The sequence below is a fragment of the Gossypium hirsutum genome, chromosome A11 (genome assembly GCF_007990345.1).
Source record: "Gossypium hirsutum isolate 1008001.06 chromosome A11, Gossypium_hirsutum_v2.1, whole genome shotgun sequence".
Taxonomy (NCBI): Eukaryota; Viridiplantae; Streptophyta; class Magnoliopsida; order Malvales; family Malvaceae; genus Gossypium; species Gossypium hirsutum.
This window is the reverse complement of record NC_053434.1, coordinates 46,375,751-46,393,701: the sequence shown is the minus strand read 5'-3', so window position 1 is coordinate 46,393,701 and position 17,951 is coordinate 46,375,751. Positions and strand designations below refer to the sequence as shown.

At 32.1% G+C, this 17,951-nt stretch overlaps 1 protein-coding gene and 1 long non-coding RNA gene across 2 annotated transcripts; both read right to left on the bottom strand.

Annotated features, from left to right (window-relative positions):
- Positions 1-2,859: 2,859 nt before the first annotated feature.
- Positions 2,860-4,993, bottom strand: LOC107897229 (mucin-3A). The gene has a single exon (XM_016822606.2). The coding sequence runs from the start codon at positions 4,458-4,460 to the stop codon at positions 3,147-3,149; it is 1,314 nt and encodes a 437-aa protein (XP_016678095.1). The 5' UTR covers positions 4,461-4,993; the 3' UTR covers positions 2,860-3,146.
- A 10,822-nt stretch (positions 4,994-15,815) lies between these two features.
- LOC107905433 (uncharacterized) lies at positions 15,816-17,732 on the bottom strand. The gene is made up of 3 exons (XR_001686538.2): positions 17,658-17,732; positions 17,097-17,181; positions 15,816-15,860 (listed from the first exon to the last, which is right to left on the bottom strand). It is a non-coding gene; the product is annotated as an uncharacterized lncRNA (long non-coding RNA).
- Positions 17,733-17,951: the final 219 nt, after the last annotated feature.

Genomic DNA, 17,951 nt, shown 5'->3' with positions numbered 1-17,951 from the left:
GATCCAAATCAAGATAAAACCTCAAGTTTAGATGGTGTTTGGTCTACCCATGAATTTCTTATTTTTACATGTCTACCGACTACCTATTGAGGTTCATTGGTGCTTTTCTTTTACCTTCAATATGTAGGTTTGTGGCCTCGAACCTTTGAAATGAAGTATTGTGTCCATATTTGGAAAAAAGAAGCAGTAAGTTGTGCATGATTAACGGGGAGTATCCAACGTGTTCTTTTACCTTCAATATGTAGGTTTGTGGCCTCGAGCCTTTGAAATGAAATATTGTGTCCATATTTGGAAAAAAGAAGCAGTAAGTTGTGCATGATTAACGGGGAGTATCCAACGTGTTCCTGGTTGTGTACCAACAAATTAATTATCATTATCCTAGCTTAGCCACTTAATAGTTTTGTAGACAAGAATTGATTCATCCACTTTCTTATACGTGGTCATTGGCGAAAGCTAAACTAACTCCTCTCGCCATTTGGCATTAATTAACTAATAGTCGATATATTTATGTACTATAGTTTCTTTTTCTTTCTCAAATTTTGAATTGATTTTGAAATCCATTTAGGTGAATGGCTAGCTTAGATACTAGGATTATAACAAATCTTATATATGAAAAGTGGGTCCGAAAAAAAAACTTAAAAAAATATTTGATATACATATTTGTAACTTATTTAAACAATGAGATAAAATCATCATAATTTTTAAATTTATAATTATTCCTTTATTATTTGATGAACTAAATTAGTTAAATTATTTTAAACAAAAAATAACTAATATTTATATAATTAAAATAAATATTACAATATAAATTTATTCTGTAATATGATATAATTATCTTTAGTAGATATTATATTATAAAAATATATAAATTTTTAAGGACATATAATATATCAATTGTTATATAATTAAATTGTGAATGTGTAATAATTATTATAATATTATGATATTACAATGTGCATTCTTTTATTAATTATGTGGAACCTAAACCTTAAACATGTAACTAATTTTATGGTATACTATAATATATAAAATTAAAATTATATAATTAAGGTATATTAGTTATGTATATTATAATAACAGAATTGTATATAAGATTATATATCAAATTTCATTTGGCATGTTGATTGAAAATAACATTGCCATATTTAATTCTACCGAATTGGCAAAAGGGTTTTCTCCAATAGCCCCTTCACTAATAAAGAAGGTAAGAAAAGAGAAACAAATGAGGAAGAGTGATTTATTTGAAATTAAGATTGACACTAAATTTTTGTTTTAGGAGTGAGTCTAGTTGATGTAACAGAGGAACCTAGCCTATATACAATTAGTTACATTTTTAAGATTTAGATTGGATATCGTAATGTTATAATAATTATTTTACATTCATAATTTAATTATATAAAAATTAATATATTATGTCCTTAAACATGTATGTATACTATTTTATATAATATATGCTAAATATAATTATGTGGCATTACAAAATAAATTCATATAATAATATTTATTTTAATTATACAAATATTAATTTTTTAAAAAAATTAACTAATTGAATTGATGAAATAATAAATGGGATAATTACAAATTTAAAAATTCTATAATTTCATTTTATTATTCAGTTAGGTTTATGAAATAGAAAAGAAAAGATTTAAGAGAAGCTATATGATATTTAAGAGCATAAGATGTTAAATGAGATATATATTTTTTGATAATTTTTTAGAATAATTTTTATGATATTTAAAAGATATATTTTTCTGATAATTATTATATTTAATTTTAATTTTTTTTAATAACTTCATTATAGATTTTAATTATATTTGCTCTTTTTTATACAATGCCCAGAACTACCTATAACCCCTCTCCCAACCCATAAATAGGAGGATAATATGCTTTAACGCACTCGAACACGGGTCCTCTTATATTGATAATAATGCCTATATTAATCGAGTTATGACTTAATTGGTAACTTTAAAAATTGTTTTATTGATATTTATATGTTGTTTATTAGTTTGTATAAGTTGAGGATTAACTTGAGAAAGCATAATTTTAAATTTCAAATATTATATCTTGTAATCCTTTAGAATTATGTGTTTAAAGTTGAATTAAAATATGAAATTTATAAATATCCGATTGGCTGTGAAGGTTGAGGTTACATTGGATCATGTCAATAGCAAAAGACAAAAGAGGAGAAAAAAATCATGGTTGTGTCTCACCAATACCAATAAAAAGTTTGTTTTGTGAACTTACAACCATGATTTTACGTGCGAAATAAGGCAATGCCTCAGATATAGACTTTGCTTTACTTTTATGTATAAATTTAGAGAAAACTTATAAACAATATGGTATTGATAAATGTTGTATGAAAATAGAATAATATATTTAAAAATATAAGGGAATCCATCCACGTTATTATAAATTAAAAACCAAAAAGTAATGAATGATGAAATTGTTTCAAAAAAGAAATATTTATATATTGAAGCACAAACTCACACTAGCGAAAAGAATATTTGAAATGTATTTAAAAGTGGGATTGCGGCGGCTTACGATTCCCCAAATCTCGCCACCCATCACTCCTCCGCATCATTTTTATAACACATATATTTCTTTTCATCTTCTTCTACATTTTCTTTTATATAAAAATTCAGGGTAAGATAATCTAATGATACAAAAAGAAACTGGACATAACATTAAAAAAAAAAGAAAGAAAAAAAAGGGGACTAAACTACGGGCAGTTTGCTATTTCTTAGAATAAATTATTCCTGTCGTTTCGTTTTTCTTCTTTGTTGCACATAACATAAAACTAAAAATTCACACAGCAGAAAGAAATGTACAGTACGATAAAAGAGCACAGATTTTGATGGTTTCTTTTTCAATGTTCCAATTTTCATTTCACATTATGATTCTTACAATAGTCAAAACCAGATAAGAAATTTAAAATTCGAAATTAAAACAAAAGCAGAACCATTTACATATATGTAATAAATTTTTTTTTTGATAAATACTTATAAATAAAAAGGACTGGGTTTAAACGGTGGGACTACTGTTATCAATTATGTTCAAGTCATGGTTAATATGGGAGAGAACAAGAAAGATTCCATCTCTCTCATGCATCATCTCCTTCAATATTTTTTAGTAATATATAGATATTCCTAATCTGAGGAACATATCCATGATTCCACCATACCTTCACTTCTTGTAGCCATATTTTCTTCTGCCCCTTTATCGCCATTAAAATCCGAAGAAGACAAGCTCTCCACTTTCCCATTCGAGACTCTGTGGGAGTTACTGTTGTAGCTTCCATTGATGGACCGTGGAAGACTTTGACCATGTTCTTGGAATCCTCTTCTTTCATTTCTTGGCAATGCCCCTTCTGATGATACCATGTTTTGGACCCCACTGAGGTCGGTATTAACGTGACCCTGACTCAACCCAAACTGATTTTCTAAAACACCCATTTTGAGAGGAGTGCCATTTGATGGAATATCTAAGCACCCTTGAATGGTTGAATTGGGAAGTGGGTATTTTTGAGGGTTTCCAAGGAGAGGTTGGAAGTTAAGAATTGGGTTTTGCATGTTGATGTTGAGGAGATTTTGAGGCCGTTTTAAAAGGCCTAACTCTGATGGTAGTTGGTAGTTATAGGGGGTTGAACTAGTAGTGGTGCTGTCGTTAGTAGCGGAAGCAGAAGTGATATCGGTAATAGGAGTAGAAGCTACAGAAGAGGAAACAAACGAGGGAGACTGGATTTGGGGGGCAAATGGTCTTAACAGATAATGCGAAGTTGAAGGGTCTAAAAGAATAGATCTTAGAGTGGAGGAGGGTGTACCACCAAATATATCAAGCCTAGTTCTCGGGAAAGCTGAGGACGTAAAGGGTGGTGCAGGGATCCCAGTGAATTCCTGCACCATGGCTCGGAAATTAGTGGTGTCTGTGGTCAAAACAGTTGTTGGTGCACGCCTTGAAGCTCTTGATCTCTTCTTAGGGTTCCGCACCCTTACGCCTGAGACTGAACTTCTTGTATCACTGTCGGGTCCTTGAGGGATTTGCACAGAAGGAAAAGTGGCTCTGCTTTGCGCTTGTTGGTTGGTGTTGGTCAACTGTTGTTGTGTGGGTGATGATGAAGCTACGAACCCACCAACACCAGGGCTACCGGACTCAGATCTTAGATCTTTGGACCAAACAGCATCAAGATTTCCAAGAGGATTTGGGTTTGTTGTAAGATGCTGTGACCTTTGATCAAAGTAGTTTGATAAAGGATCAAACATAGCCGATGAAGAGTGGTTCTGGTATTGCTGGTATTGCGGAGGTGGAGACGGCAGCTGCGGTGGTTGGTTAACCAAGTCACCATGACCAATATGACTCGATGCGTTATTGTCCAAAAGAGCTGAGATTGACTCACTGTGTGAATCATACTCTTCACTATCACCACTCGAAGATTGCATACTACCACTATTACCAGAATCCATACAGCAAAAAGAAAGAAAAAAGAAAAGGACTTAAAAGGAGACGGAGATTGTTTTCTTACGTTACTATTACTCAAAGACTCATTTAAGAATGGAAGCTACAAAACAAAGCATGAGGTAATACAAAAGGGAGAGAGAGAAATGGAAAAAGGAAGAAAAAGAGGAAGATCTTCTGGAAGAAGAGCAATCAGAAAGTGCCCATGTTGTCTTTAAGCTCTGATCTGCAAGGAACACAGTATAGTTTGCTTTTACTTTGTGTATGAACAGAAGGGTATGCGGTAAAGCAAGGAATTAACAAGGTCAGGGATCACAAATCAAACTAAGTGGTTGCCCAACAGAGGTTAAATGAAAGTATAACTTTGTTTTGAACAAAGGGCTTAAAATCATTTTCCCTTGTAAGGGTTAAAGACAACTATTTTGAGGAGGGTGAAACTTGAAAGACGTTTGGTTCTCTAAGCCTTTTTCTATCTAAAAAAGATGAGGGGGTGGGTGGGGCACCCATGCGTGACTGATGAAAGGTAATTGGGTTCTGAGTACAACATACTTGCGGTTTTTGATCCTTATAGTGTGAAAAGGAGAAAAAAAAAATATACTACTACAAATGAATATAATATATTGTTACTATTAAAGAATATCTCTTTGAAATTTTAATATATGCATTTTAATATGTTTAAAAATTAATTTTCATTTTGTTGGGGATAATGAGGTGGGAAAGCAAACAATTTTGGGAAGATGGTTGTTGAGTGAATTGTATAAAAGAAAAAGATGACAACAATCACCGCCATTCCTTCTCAAAACCCATAAAAAGGAAATATAAATGTGTGATAAGTGCATGTTGTAAATTATGAAATATATAATTCATAAGGGGTAAAAACTCTCCACTTTCTCACAAATAATCTCGGGAGTAATTTATTTAACTAAACATAGGATTAATGTCTTGTCAATGTTGTATAATAATAAATTTAGTCTTGATTTTAAAAATTTTTAATAAATTTAGCTTCAACATTTACACATTTACAAAAATATCATCAGCTAAATTTGTTAAATCATTACTAAATTGATAAAATATATAAATTATGATAGCTAAATGTGTTATTATACTAATCAAATTCAAATCAAATTGATGGAAAACATTAATCTTGTGTTATTACTACTGCATTGTATTGCATTATCATTGTTATTGACATGTTAATACTACATACAATATTATATTTTTTTATAATCTTAAGACATATTATTTGTTGTAGTTTTAATCTAAGGCGTACAGATTACCATCGTAACTAATTTAAGATTAGTTTATACTTCTATTTCGGATTTTAATTTATTTACAAATTCTGGTTCTTCATTCTGATTACAGAAAAATGTCTCATATGTCAAACAACTCATCCAATTCAAAGGCTAAGGCGATTTGCGAGCCAAACGTTACCTGTGACTATGAGTCACAATGAAAAGCCTTCGAAATTCACAGGAAAGAATTTTAATCGAAATTCACAGGAAAGAATTTTAAAACATGGCAACAGAAAATGTTGTTATATTTGACCATGTTGAATATGACAAAACTTTTGAAGGATAATCCTCCTATTTTAAGAGAGGATGAGGAAGATGCTATTACTGCCTTCAACATTGTCAAAGCATGGAACAACTCTAATTTCTTATGCTGTAACTACATTTTGAACAGTTTATCTAATGAACTTTATGAAGTATACAATATCAAGAAAATGACTAAGGAATTATGGGAATCGCTGGACCATAAGTACAAAATAGAAGATGCTGGTGCTAAGAATTTCTTAGTTGCCAAGTTCTTAAACTTTGTAACGGTTGATTCTAAAGCTATTGTAAATCAGGAACAGAAATTCCAACTGATCATTCATGGTATTCTCACAGAAGGGATGGATATAAGTGAATCCTTTCAGGTGGTAGCCACTATTAAAAAACTTCCCCTTGCTTGGAATGAATTCAAGAACTATCTTAAGCATAAGAGAAAATAATGACAGTGGAAGATCTGATTGTCAGACTTCGAATTGAAGAAGACAATCGTGGTGCAGCTAAAAGGCTAAACAAAGCAACCAATTCTAACTTTGCCAAGGCAAACGTAGTGGAGGTCAAAAAGGACTCTAGGAAAAGAAAACATTCTCAGACTAGGTCTAAACTAGGACCAAAAGGTGGTGTCTTCAAGAAGCCAAAATTCCAAGGAAAATGTTTTAATTGCAATAATATGGGACACAAGTCATCCGATTGTAGGCTTCCAAAGAGGGTCGGAACAAACGAGGCCAATGTTGTAGAAAATATTTCTAAGGAAGTATTTGATCTTGACTTTTATGTTGTGGTTTCTAAAGTCAACTTTATTGATTCAAATCTAAGAGAATGGTGGCTTGATACTGGTGCCACACGTCATATTTTTTGTGACAATGACTCCTTTGTTGAGTTGGTTCCTTGTGAGAAAGGCGAGAAACTTTATATAGGTAACGCTGCAACTTCTAATATCAATGAGAAAGGTACTGTGATTTGAAGTTAACTTCTAGCAAAAAGTTGAAACTTCAAAATGTGTTGTGTGTGTTTGACATACACAGGAATCTTGTCTCTAAAACCCTCCTAAGTATGGATTGCTTTAGGATGGTATTTGAAACCCTGAAGTTAGTTTTGTCAAAAAGGTGAAACATTTGTGGGAAGGGGATATGTATTAAATGATATATGGAAACTCAATACTATCTCTGTAAAAACTAATATTATGAATAAGAATGATGTTTCTTCTTTTATTTATATGCTTAAGTCATTTGATTTATGGCATGGTTGACTCGGACATGTTAATTCTAATATTTTTCATAGATTAATTAACTTATAGAACATTCTTTCATTTCATACTAATTATAATCATAAATGTGAAACATATGTTGAGGTAAAACTAACAAGGTCTTTATTTCAATCTGTTTTAAGAAATACTAAATCACTTGATCTAATACATAGTGATATTTGTGACTTAAAGTTTATTCAAACTAGAAGAGGGAATAAATATTTTTTTACCTTCATTAATGATAGCACAAAATATTAATATGTATATTTGTTTAAAAGCAAAGATAAAGCTATAGAGAAATTTGTTCTTTATAAGCAGGAAGTTGAAACCCAACTTAATAAAAGAATTAAGAGGGTAAGAAGTGATCGTGGTGGTGAATATGTTGAACCATTTGGTAAATTTTGTGTACAATATGGTATTATTCATGAAGTGAGACTACCATATTCTCTTCAATCCAATGGGGTAGCAAAGCGTAAAAATCGAACCCTAAAGGAAATGATGAACACAATGCTAGGAAGTTCTGGGTTGTTACAAAACATGTGAGGGCAAGCTCTTTTATTTAAATAAGGTGTCCCGCAAGAAAAATAACAAAACACCATATGAGTTATAGAAGGGTAGGAAACCTTCCTACAACTATTTGAAAGTGTGGGGGTGTCTTGTAAACGTAATGGTTCATTTGTCGAAGCAAATGAAAATAAGTCCTAAAATGGTAGATTGTATTTTCATTGGTTATGCACACCACAGCAGTACATATCAATTTCTTGTACATGAATCAAAGAATCCTGAAATTCACAAGAATACGATATTGGAATCTAAAAATACCTCATTCTTTGAAAATATATTCCCTTGTAAAACTAGGGAAGATGGATTAGGCTTAACAAAATGAACTTTAGATACTATTGATAGTCAAGACTTTCAATAATAAGTTGAAGTCGAGCCAGAGCTAGGAAGAAGTAAAATGGTAAGAGTGGAAAAGTCCTTTGGATCGGGATTTCTAACATATATCCTAAAGATTGAACCTCAAACTTATAGTGAAGCTATATGCTCATTTGAAAGCATTTTTTGAAAAGATGTTATCAACAGTGAAATTGATTCCATAATGAAAAATCATACATGGAAATTAGTGGAACTACCTCTGGGAATTAAACCACTGAATTCTAAATTGATTTCAAAACAAAAAATGAAAGCAAATAGAACAATTGATAAGTACAAGGCCAGATTGGTTATAAAATGTTATAGACAAAAGGAAGACATTGATTAATTTGATACATTTTCTCTTGTATCAAGAATAACTTTTATAAGGATGATACTTGCTATTGCTGCTTTGCGGAATCAAGAAGTTCATCAAATGGATTTTAATACAGCTTTTTTAAATGGAGATCTTGATGAGGAGATTTACATGGAGCAACCTGAGGGTCATGAGCTCCAGGGCAAGAAAGAAAAGTCTGTAGATTGGTAAAGTCTTTGTATAGATTTAAGCAAACACCAAAGTAGTGGCATGAAAAGTTTGACAGTGTCATGATATCAAATGGATTTTAAATTAATAAGTGTGACAAATGTGTGTATGTCAAAACCACTGTTGATGGAATATGTAATTTTATGTTTATATGTTGATGACATACTCATTATTGGGAGTAATAATAAAATGGCAAAACGTACTAAAAACTTGTTAAATTCAAGATTTGACATGAAAGATATGAGACTTGCTAATGTGATTTTGAGCGTCCAAATCAAAAGGTCATCACACTACGTATACAAGATTCTTGAGAAATTTGGCAAGGATGATTTTGGTGTAGCTAGAACTTTGATAGATATAAGTCAACATCTGTCCAAAAACAAAGGTGAAAGTGTTGACCAAGTGGAATATACAAGAGTCATAGGCAATCTAATGTACCTTATGAGTTGCACTAGATTCGATATTGCTTTCACTGTAAGCAGTTTAAGCAGATTCACAAGCAATCCAGGGAAGATGTGACAGCCCTAAAGTGACCCTAGTCGAAAAGCGATTTCGGGACCGCTAAACCGAGTCACCAAATTATTTGAATGTGATATTTATTGTCTAAAATATGTGATTATGAATGTGTGAAAGTTTTAGGCTTCGATTTAGTAAATTGCATGTGAATTTAGTCAAAAGGACTTATGGGTGACATTTTTGAAATGTGATAGGCTAATCTATAAGGACCTAATAGTGCATGTAATCAAAAGGGAGGACTTGCATGTCAATTTTTCCCCCTAATATGTAGTGGCCGGCCATGAGCATGGGTGGACAAGATGTTATGGCTAAAAACATGTCATAAACATGTTGGGGTAATGCATTATGTAAGGATTAATAAAATAAAGAGCATAGGCAATAAAATATTAGTGTTAGTAGGATGAGAAACAAAAAAAAGAAAAGAAAGGATATGTGTGATTGTCCCCCCATTGCCGTGAGTTGAAGGAAAGAAAAAAAAAAGTGTTCATCCTTTGGTTCATCCTTGGCCGAAAATTTTAAGGAGGAAGGAAGAAGAAAGGTTGAAGAGGTTCGGCCATGCATGTAACTAGGCTAAGGTATGTTTGATGATGTTCCATGAGATGCATGCATGTTTTAGTTGTTAGCTTGAGTTCTACCTAGCCCATGGTCTAAATCTTGCTATGTGATGGAAATGACACTCGGCCATGGATGCATCATTCTTGCTTGGTGTTGATGTTGTGTTGGTGAGATATCAAGTTATTTTTGTGACCAAGTTGAGATTTGAATTTTTGGAATGAGTAAGGTTTTCGGCTATGGTAAATATAAGGGTGATGGATGTTGTGTCATGCTAAATCTAGATGAACAATGTTAGTGCTTATATCTCGATATTCATGAGTTTCTTTCTTGGTTTTACCTCAAACCCATGAAGTATTTTAATTGGTGTTGTTAGAGGTTTCGGTCATGGGATTATAAGCTTGTTAGTTTTGATGATGAAATTTATGCCTTGCAAGGGTAAATGGTGTCCTGATGCATTCGGCCATGGTAGAAAGTAGATGTGAAATGGTAGTAAGATAAAATGCAAAATGTTAGTATTTGATTACTAGTGTATAAATGCGTATTAGCCGAGTTTTGAATTTGAAACGAAACGGTATATAACCAATACAAGTAACCATACTTGTGGGAAGTATTAAGCATATAATTGGCCTCAACATATACATGCATACTCGGCCACATGAGAAGATTAGTGTTGCATGCATTCGGTTAGAGGCAAGCATATTGATGCCTTTATCTTGGTTAGGACAATCGGCTAAAAGGGAGTGTGGGTTAATATGTTGAGTTGATGCATGATTTCACATGTATGTGACTTTAATGTCTAATGTATAAATATGGGCTAAGTGCCTTGTGTTCCTCTTTTCGATGCTCAAATGATTAAATCAATTTATTTGTTTAATTAAGCTCAAGAGCAAAGGGGATCTAAATCCGATAAAGGGAAGGAAAAAGTGGTCGAATAGCCATCGAAATCGTTTGACAACATCCGAGGTAAGTTCTTGAGTAATAGAGCTTAAATTATGATTTGATTAGATCATGTTTTAAGCAAATCAAAATCATGCTCTTTGTGTGTGGCTATTGAGCCGAAATTGCAAGAGTGATAAGTGTCTTGTGTTTGAGTTTTGCTAATGAAAATGAAATACGAATGTGTCATGATTTATTGTTAAATGTGCATGGTTATTCGAATGATGTCCGGGCTAAGTCCCGAAGGCTTTGTGCTAGGTAACCATATCCGGACTAAGATCTGAAGGCATTTGTGCGAGTTACTAATTCCGGGCTAAGCCCGAAGGCATTGGTGTGAGTTACTAAATCCGGGTTAAGTCCCGAAGGCATTTGTGCGAGTTACTATAACCGGGCTATGTCCCGAAGGCATTTGAACGAGTAGCTATATCCGGTTAAATTCCGAAGGTACGTGATTCGGGAATGAACGATCTTGCTGTAAAAATTTCAGTTAATACGCTTGTAACATCCCAACATTGAGGTATGTTTCGTATGTGCTTTGAATTAGTTGAGCCCTTACAAATAAGTATTCGCTCAGTTGATAAATGAGCTACCGGCCTTTGGCTAAGTTGATCTTTGTGTATGAATATAAGGGTTGGTAATGTGAAGTAAGTATGATATTGAAAATTTGTGCATATGAAATTATCTGTTTAGCTACATGAATGCTATACTTTGGTTGTGTCTAAATTCTTTGCTCAAAACTTACTAAGCATTTAATGCTTACTCCGTTTCTTTGATTCTCTATTTTATAGATTTTGGTTCTTCAGCTATCGGACTCGGGATTTTGAAGTCGAAGTCGCCCACACTATCAAAGCTCCTTTTGGTATACTTTTGGTTGAACTTTGAAATGGCATGTATAGGACCACCCTTTTGTTGTTGGTCATGAACCCTTCGGTATTGTGTAAATTTGGATAGCCATGCGAAAATGGCTTAAATATACTTTGATCATAGCATTATAATCGTTTTGCATGTTGCCCGTCGAGAGGTATGGAAATGTTGGCAACGGTTAGCCATGGGAATGGTTATTCATGATCACTTTTGATATATGTATGACAAACTCTAGTTGATCCATGAAGGATCATGAAATAGGTAAAGTTTACCTTAAAAATAGATGCTGGCAGCAGCAGTGATGTGGATGTGAAAAATCACTAAAAATAGTAGGAATGGAATTAAATAGTGAATAAATTATGTAATCGAACCTTGATGAATCTATTTTCATAGGAAAGTAACAAAACTTTAATATGAACAGTATATTATGAGATGTTAAAGTTTTCGTGAGACAGGGCCAGAACGGTTTCTGGATCCCTTGATTTGACTTTGGAAATTCATTATAAATTAACCAGAGACATTTAGAAGTCATTCCATATATGTATAGATTCCTTTTTGAGTCTAGTTTCTATAGAAACAAACGACATCAGTATTGAATTCCTGTACAGGGAGATATCCAGGTCGTAATGCATGAAGGTCAGTGTAGTCGTACCCTGTAACAGGGGAGACTTTAACTAATAAACTGTACTAATTGGCCCAGCCAAAAATTCTAGAAAAAAATATGTAGATGGAAATATAAGTATAGTTTTAGGGAAAAATTACGAAACTGATTTTTGAGTTTTGGAACTCAGGATATGATTTTTAAAGTGACAGTGACGCAGTTAGCCAACTGCCTGGAAATTTTTAAAATGGACTGTGAAAATGAGTGGTTTAAGCCGTTAACCCCTCGTGTCCGACTCCGGCAGCGGTCCCGGGTGCGGGGTGTTACAGAAGAACCACTAAAAAGCTATTGTGAGGGTACAGAGATATCTCAGATATACTCAGAACTATAGATTACATTTTTCCAAAGATCCTACTGTGTTAGAAGGATTCTTCGATACCAGTTGGATATATGATATTCAAAATACCAAAGGCACAAGTGGTTATATTTTAACATTAGGAGGATGAACTGTGTCATGGAAATCCTCAAGGAAAACGATTATAACCAGATCCACAATGGATTTTGAGTTTTAAGCTCTAAACAAGTTTACAGAAGAGGTAAAATGGCTATGAAACTTTTTAGAGGATATTCTTGAATGGCCAAAGCCTATGCCCACAATATGCATATATTGTTATAACCAAGTAACAATCAGTAGAGCACAGAACGTAATATATAATGGTAATTCGAGACACATGCGTTGTCGACACAATACCATTAGACTATTGATCTCAACTAAAGTTATCTCTGTAACAGCCCGATTTAGACCCTAATCGAAACGGTGGTTTTGGGACCACAAATCTGAGTTAGAAAAATATTTTAAAATTATTTTCTATGTTTATTTTGTGTGAATTTATATCTTTGAAATTTTCGTGATTTAATTTTATTGTTTGAGTGTCCAATTTAATAAAATGACTTAATCGCGTAAAATGAAAATTTAGTGGTTATTTCAAAAAGGGCTGAATTATTAGTGGTTTTCTAACTTGAAGTATCTATGTTATAAATAAACCAAAATAATGTGTAATGGCCGGTTGTATCCTTATATTATGTGTTATGGTTATTTAATTATAAAGGATATAATAGTAATTAAATAAAATGTTATTATATATCATAATAAAACATAAGTTAAAATTTAGTTTATTATATTTGTTCATCAACCGAAATAAGAAACAAAAGAAAAAAATAAGAGAAGCTAGGTTCGGCCATCTTTCTCAACTTGATTCAAGGTAAGCTCTAGCTCGGTTTTTGATAATTTTTACGTTTTTGAGATCGTTGCTTTGAGTACTACAAAGCCCATGCTTAAATTTTTTATTTTGGTGAATATTTTGAGTTGTGCCATTATTGAGAGCTTGTGATTTTTTTTGTTTGATGATGAAATATGAAAGATATGTTTTAGATTAATATATTTTGTATTGGAGTTTTTGATGATTTTGAGTAATTAGGACTAAATTGCAAAAATAAATGAATTATATGGCTTGTATATACATGGGAAATATTTGGCCTAGCTTGGGTATGGAGAAATTTGGTGTATTTTGTGTTTTGTGCAATAGGGACTAAATTGTAAAAATTGTAAATGTTAGGGGTAAAATGGTAATCTGCCCATTTATGTTTTTTTTGGACTAAATTGAACGAAAATATGTTTGAATGAGCTTAATTTGAATATGTTTAGATCAAAAACCAAAGAAATTGAATTTGGATTGGAGAAAAACGAAAGTTGTCGACTAGCCGCTCCGTTCCGTTTTACATCGTTCGAGGTAAGTTTATAAGCGAATAGACATGTCTATTTGTCCTTAAACGATATATATATGCTGGTATGTAATGTATGAATTTATTCATGTTATTTCCGAACGTGTATAAGCTTGGTAACCATGTTCAAGCATTCGTTTCGACCGAGTTATGACATCCGAAAGCCACGTATGAACCTTAGGAACAGTTAGGATGCATATGTCATGACATAAGATTCCGATATATGTGTGCGAGTAAGACCATGCACTGATATGTGATTTTGATATGTGTTTATGAGTAAGACCCTGTCTGGCACAGTGGCATCGATGTGTAACTACATGTAAGACCACGTCTGGGACGTTGGCATTGTACGATTTGTGTGATTATCTGAGTGTCCTATCCAATTCTGAATGGTTCATCGGGCAAGGGTAAATCGTGTACAGATGTGTAATACGAGCTAAATGGCTAGATATGAATTAGCTTGTTGGCTATTAGTAAAAGTAACTATGTACTTGATATTTGTTCTATTCATGTGTAATTGATAATGATGAATATAAGTGTGATTGCCATGCGTATTCGGCTTGTGGATAAATAAGTTGAGTATCAATGAAATGATTCATAATTAAGTACAAGTGTGTGTGACCATGTATAATCGGTGTAACACCCCTAACCTGTATCCATTGCCGGATTAGGGTTATGAGGCATTACTGTATAAAACACAGTTCAGCACAATCATTCCTCGCCTTTTATACACCAAAGAATTAATAAACATTTAAAACTTATCAAATTCAAATATCCACAATTCACTTATTATAAATTCGAATACAGGAGTCATAATTCCAATTCAGAAATAATCATACCTTACTGAACATGTATCACAAATAAGCACATTTCAAACATATATCAAAACCCAATTGATCATGTTCCATAATTACTAAATTCGAGCCAAACTTGTATATATCAAAAACATATTCACATATTTAATACTTCCAATATTCAATTCCCTATATCCATCATACTAATGCCATTTTCATAATTAAATCATATTCCATTATAAATCATTACATTTCATACTTCGAATGTATGCCAATTTCTATCTCATTAATTGTATATCAAACATATAATTTGATAACTTCTGCACAAGCTCATAATAAAACCAATTGAATCATATTTCATAAATTATTATGCAATCACATATGAAACTTAAATACATTATAACATGGCCGAATATACTAATGATGTATATATACAAGTGCACAATTCATCCTAAAAATAAAAGCCATACTTAACACTTGAACACAAATAACACTCCAGTGTGTATCTAATTCATATCTATATTAATATACCTAAACTTCATATTTTGTCCTATTAACTAATCTTTATTTTGATCTCACCATTATCAATATCATAAGCATACCAAATTGAATTAAATATCATATTCGGATTTACAACCACACATGAACATATACCTATATTGATATTAGCAACAACTTGACATTTTTAACTATCGATTAAAATTAACCCAAAGCATACTTAATCATTACCATTATTTACCATTTGGACCCATACCAAAACAACCAACGAAAACAATCATAAAACATATTCATTACTTACCACTTAGCAACTGAACCTGTTAAGTTAATATACCACATTTCATATTTCTAAAATGAGCTAACTATTAAAATGACTACCAAAACCAAACTCATTAAACATTTTAATTAAGAACATGTAAAACCAAACTTAAGCATAATAAGCAAGCCATTTTCACATGGCTTTAAATACACACTCATTCAAAATAATTAACTCCAAGACTAATCTATACATGCCACATAACCGAGTCTCAAAACATTATTTATTGAAATGGTAACCGGATAGTGTGATGTCATCTCCATCGACTTCCAACCTGAGCAGATCTCTGAAAATCTATAAACATACGAGAAGCACACAGAATAAGATTTGAGAGCTTAGTAAGTTATAAGCAAATAAATAACTCAATGACAATAACAATTCAATTCCAAACCAATTTATACTATCATAATCACGTTTAATTTCAAACTTATAATTTCTTATAATACATATACTTTCATTTTACCAAATATCCATACATTTAAGATTAATATATCATTCAAATTCCCAAAGCCACAATATCAATAATTAACTGAATATACATAAACTCATATACATATATTCATAGATCATTTCATAACTATTCTTACTTTATATCATTAAGGTCGTACATAATCATTTATATAAGTTTGCACACAGGTCACAATATGATATCAGTATACTTAACCTTTGGAAGAATGTACTGTATCTATTATCAAGGTGACATTCAATTTCAAAACCATAGTACCATTATAAGATCGAATATATTCACACCCATAAACATATATTCTTGAATCAAACTTTAATATCTCATACTTATACTTATCATGTAGCAGAATATACATATGTCTATACCAAAGTATCATACACTATTAAAATCATATTATCAATGCATAAAGTCGAATCTTTAAACATTTGTTTACATATACTCATGTATTAAACCTTAATACCACATAATTACACTTAACTTATGGCCGAATATACTTCACAATTACTCACAAATTCAAACTAACATCATACATATGTTTGTATCACGTATAAAATAATCAGCTTACCTTATTTTCAAGGAAATGATAAGCTAACTCATACCTGATCATTTAGCTCGTTTAACATATTCGATTACCACATCAGCATAAAGTCTTTTAGGCATAAACTTATAATAATTCACCGGCATAAAGCTTGCTAGGCCTAATCCTGAATTTCACACCGGCACAAGGCCTGCTAAACTCAAAGTCTGATTTTTATACACCGGTAATAAGCCTGCTAGGTATTAAGCCCGATTTAATTCAGCAACACAAGGCTTGCTAGGCTCAAAGCCAAATATCACTATTATAAAGTTGTCTCATAAACAATTTATATATTGAAAATTCCAGATACTCCATATAGTTCATACGAACTTTCAAATATTATAACTCAGTCGAAACGAATGCATGAACATAGTTACCAGGCTTAAACACATTCGGCATTAGCATATAGTAATTCATATATTTCATTTCAGCATATATACTTTGCATTTAATTAAAATTAAATACGTCTATTTGCTTATAAACTTACCTCGGACAACGATAATCAGGACAGGATAACTAGTCGACAACTTTGGTTTTTCCCCGGTCCAAATTTGATTTCTACATTTCATGATCTAATTCAATAAAAATTCAACTTATTTAATCATTTATTCAATCAAATTCATCCAAAAACACATAAATAGGCTAATTACAATTTTGCCCCTGACATTTCACATTTTTCGTAATTTAGTCCATATTTCAAAACAACACAAAATACTCAAAATTTCACTATGCCCATGTTAGGCCGAATTTACCTTAGGTCCCTAGCAGCCTATTAATTTCATTTATTTCACATTTTGACCCCTCAATTTGCAAATTTCTCAATTTTGTCCTTAATAAGCATTTTTATCAAAAATCACTTAATAAAACATGATAATCTAGCATTAAATATTTATTTTTCATCATCAAACAACAAAAAAAACAAGCTCTAATCAATGGAAAATCACAAAATACACAACCAATTCAAAAATTCAAGTATGGGCTAGCTAGAACACAAAGCAACGATCTCAAAAACAGCAAAATTATTAAAAACGGATATGAAAATACTCACATGCATGAGAAATGAGTATAGCAGAATGCTCAAGCTTCCATGGCTGTTCTAAATGTGAGTTTTCGGTGGGGAAGGTGATAATGAACCAAAATTTTCTTTTGTTTTATTTAATATTAACTTATTTACTGAATACCAACTTTAACCTTTAAAAATAAAATAAATTTCAACAATGCCAAACCAAATCTTCCACTAACCAAAATAGTGGCCTAATTATCCAATAAGGACTCCCACTTTAATATTCCGTAGCTATTAGACACATTTGACTTATAGAACACACCTTTTACACTTTACGCG

Bases quoted from the DNA above. Each gene is read 5' to 3' on its own strand.
- LOC107897229 (XM_016822606.2), bottom strand. From the start codon at position 4,460: ATGGATTCTGGTAATAGTGGTAGTATGCAATCTTCGAGTGGTGATAGT.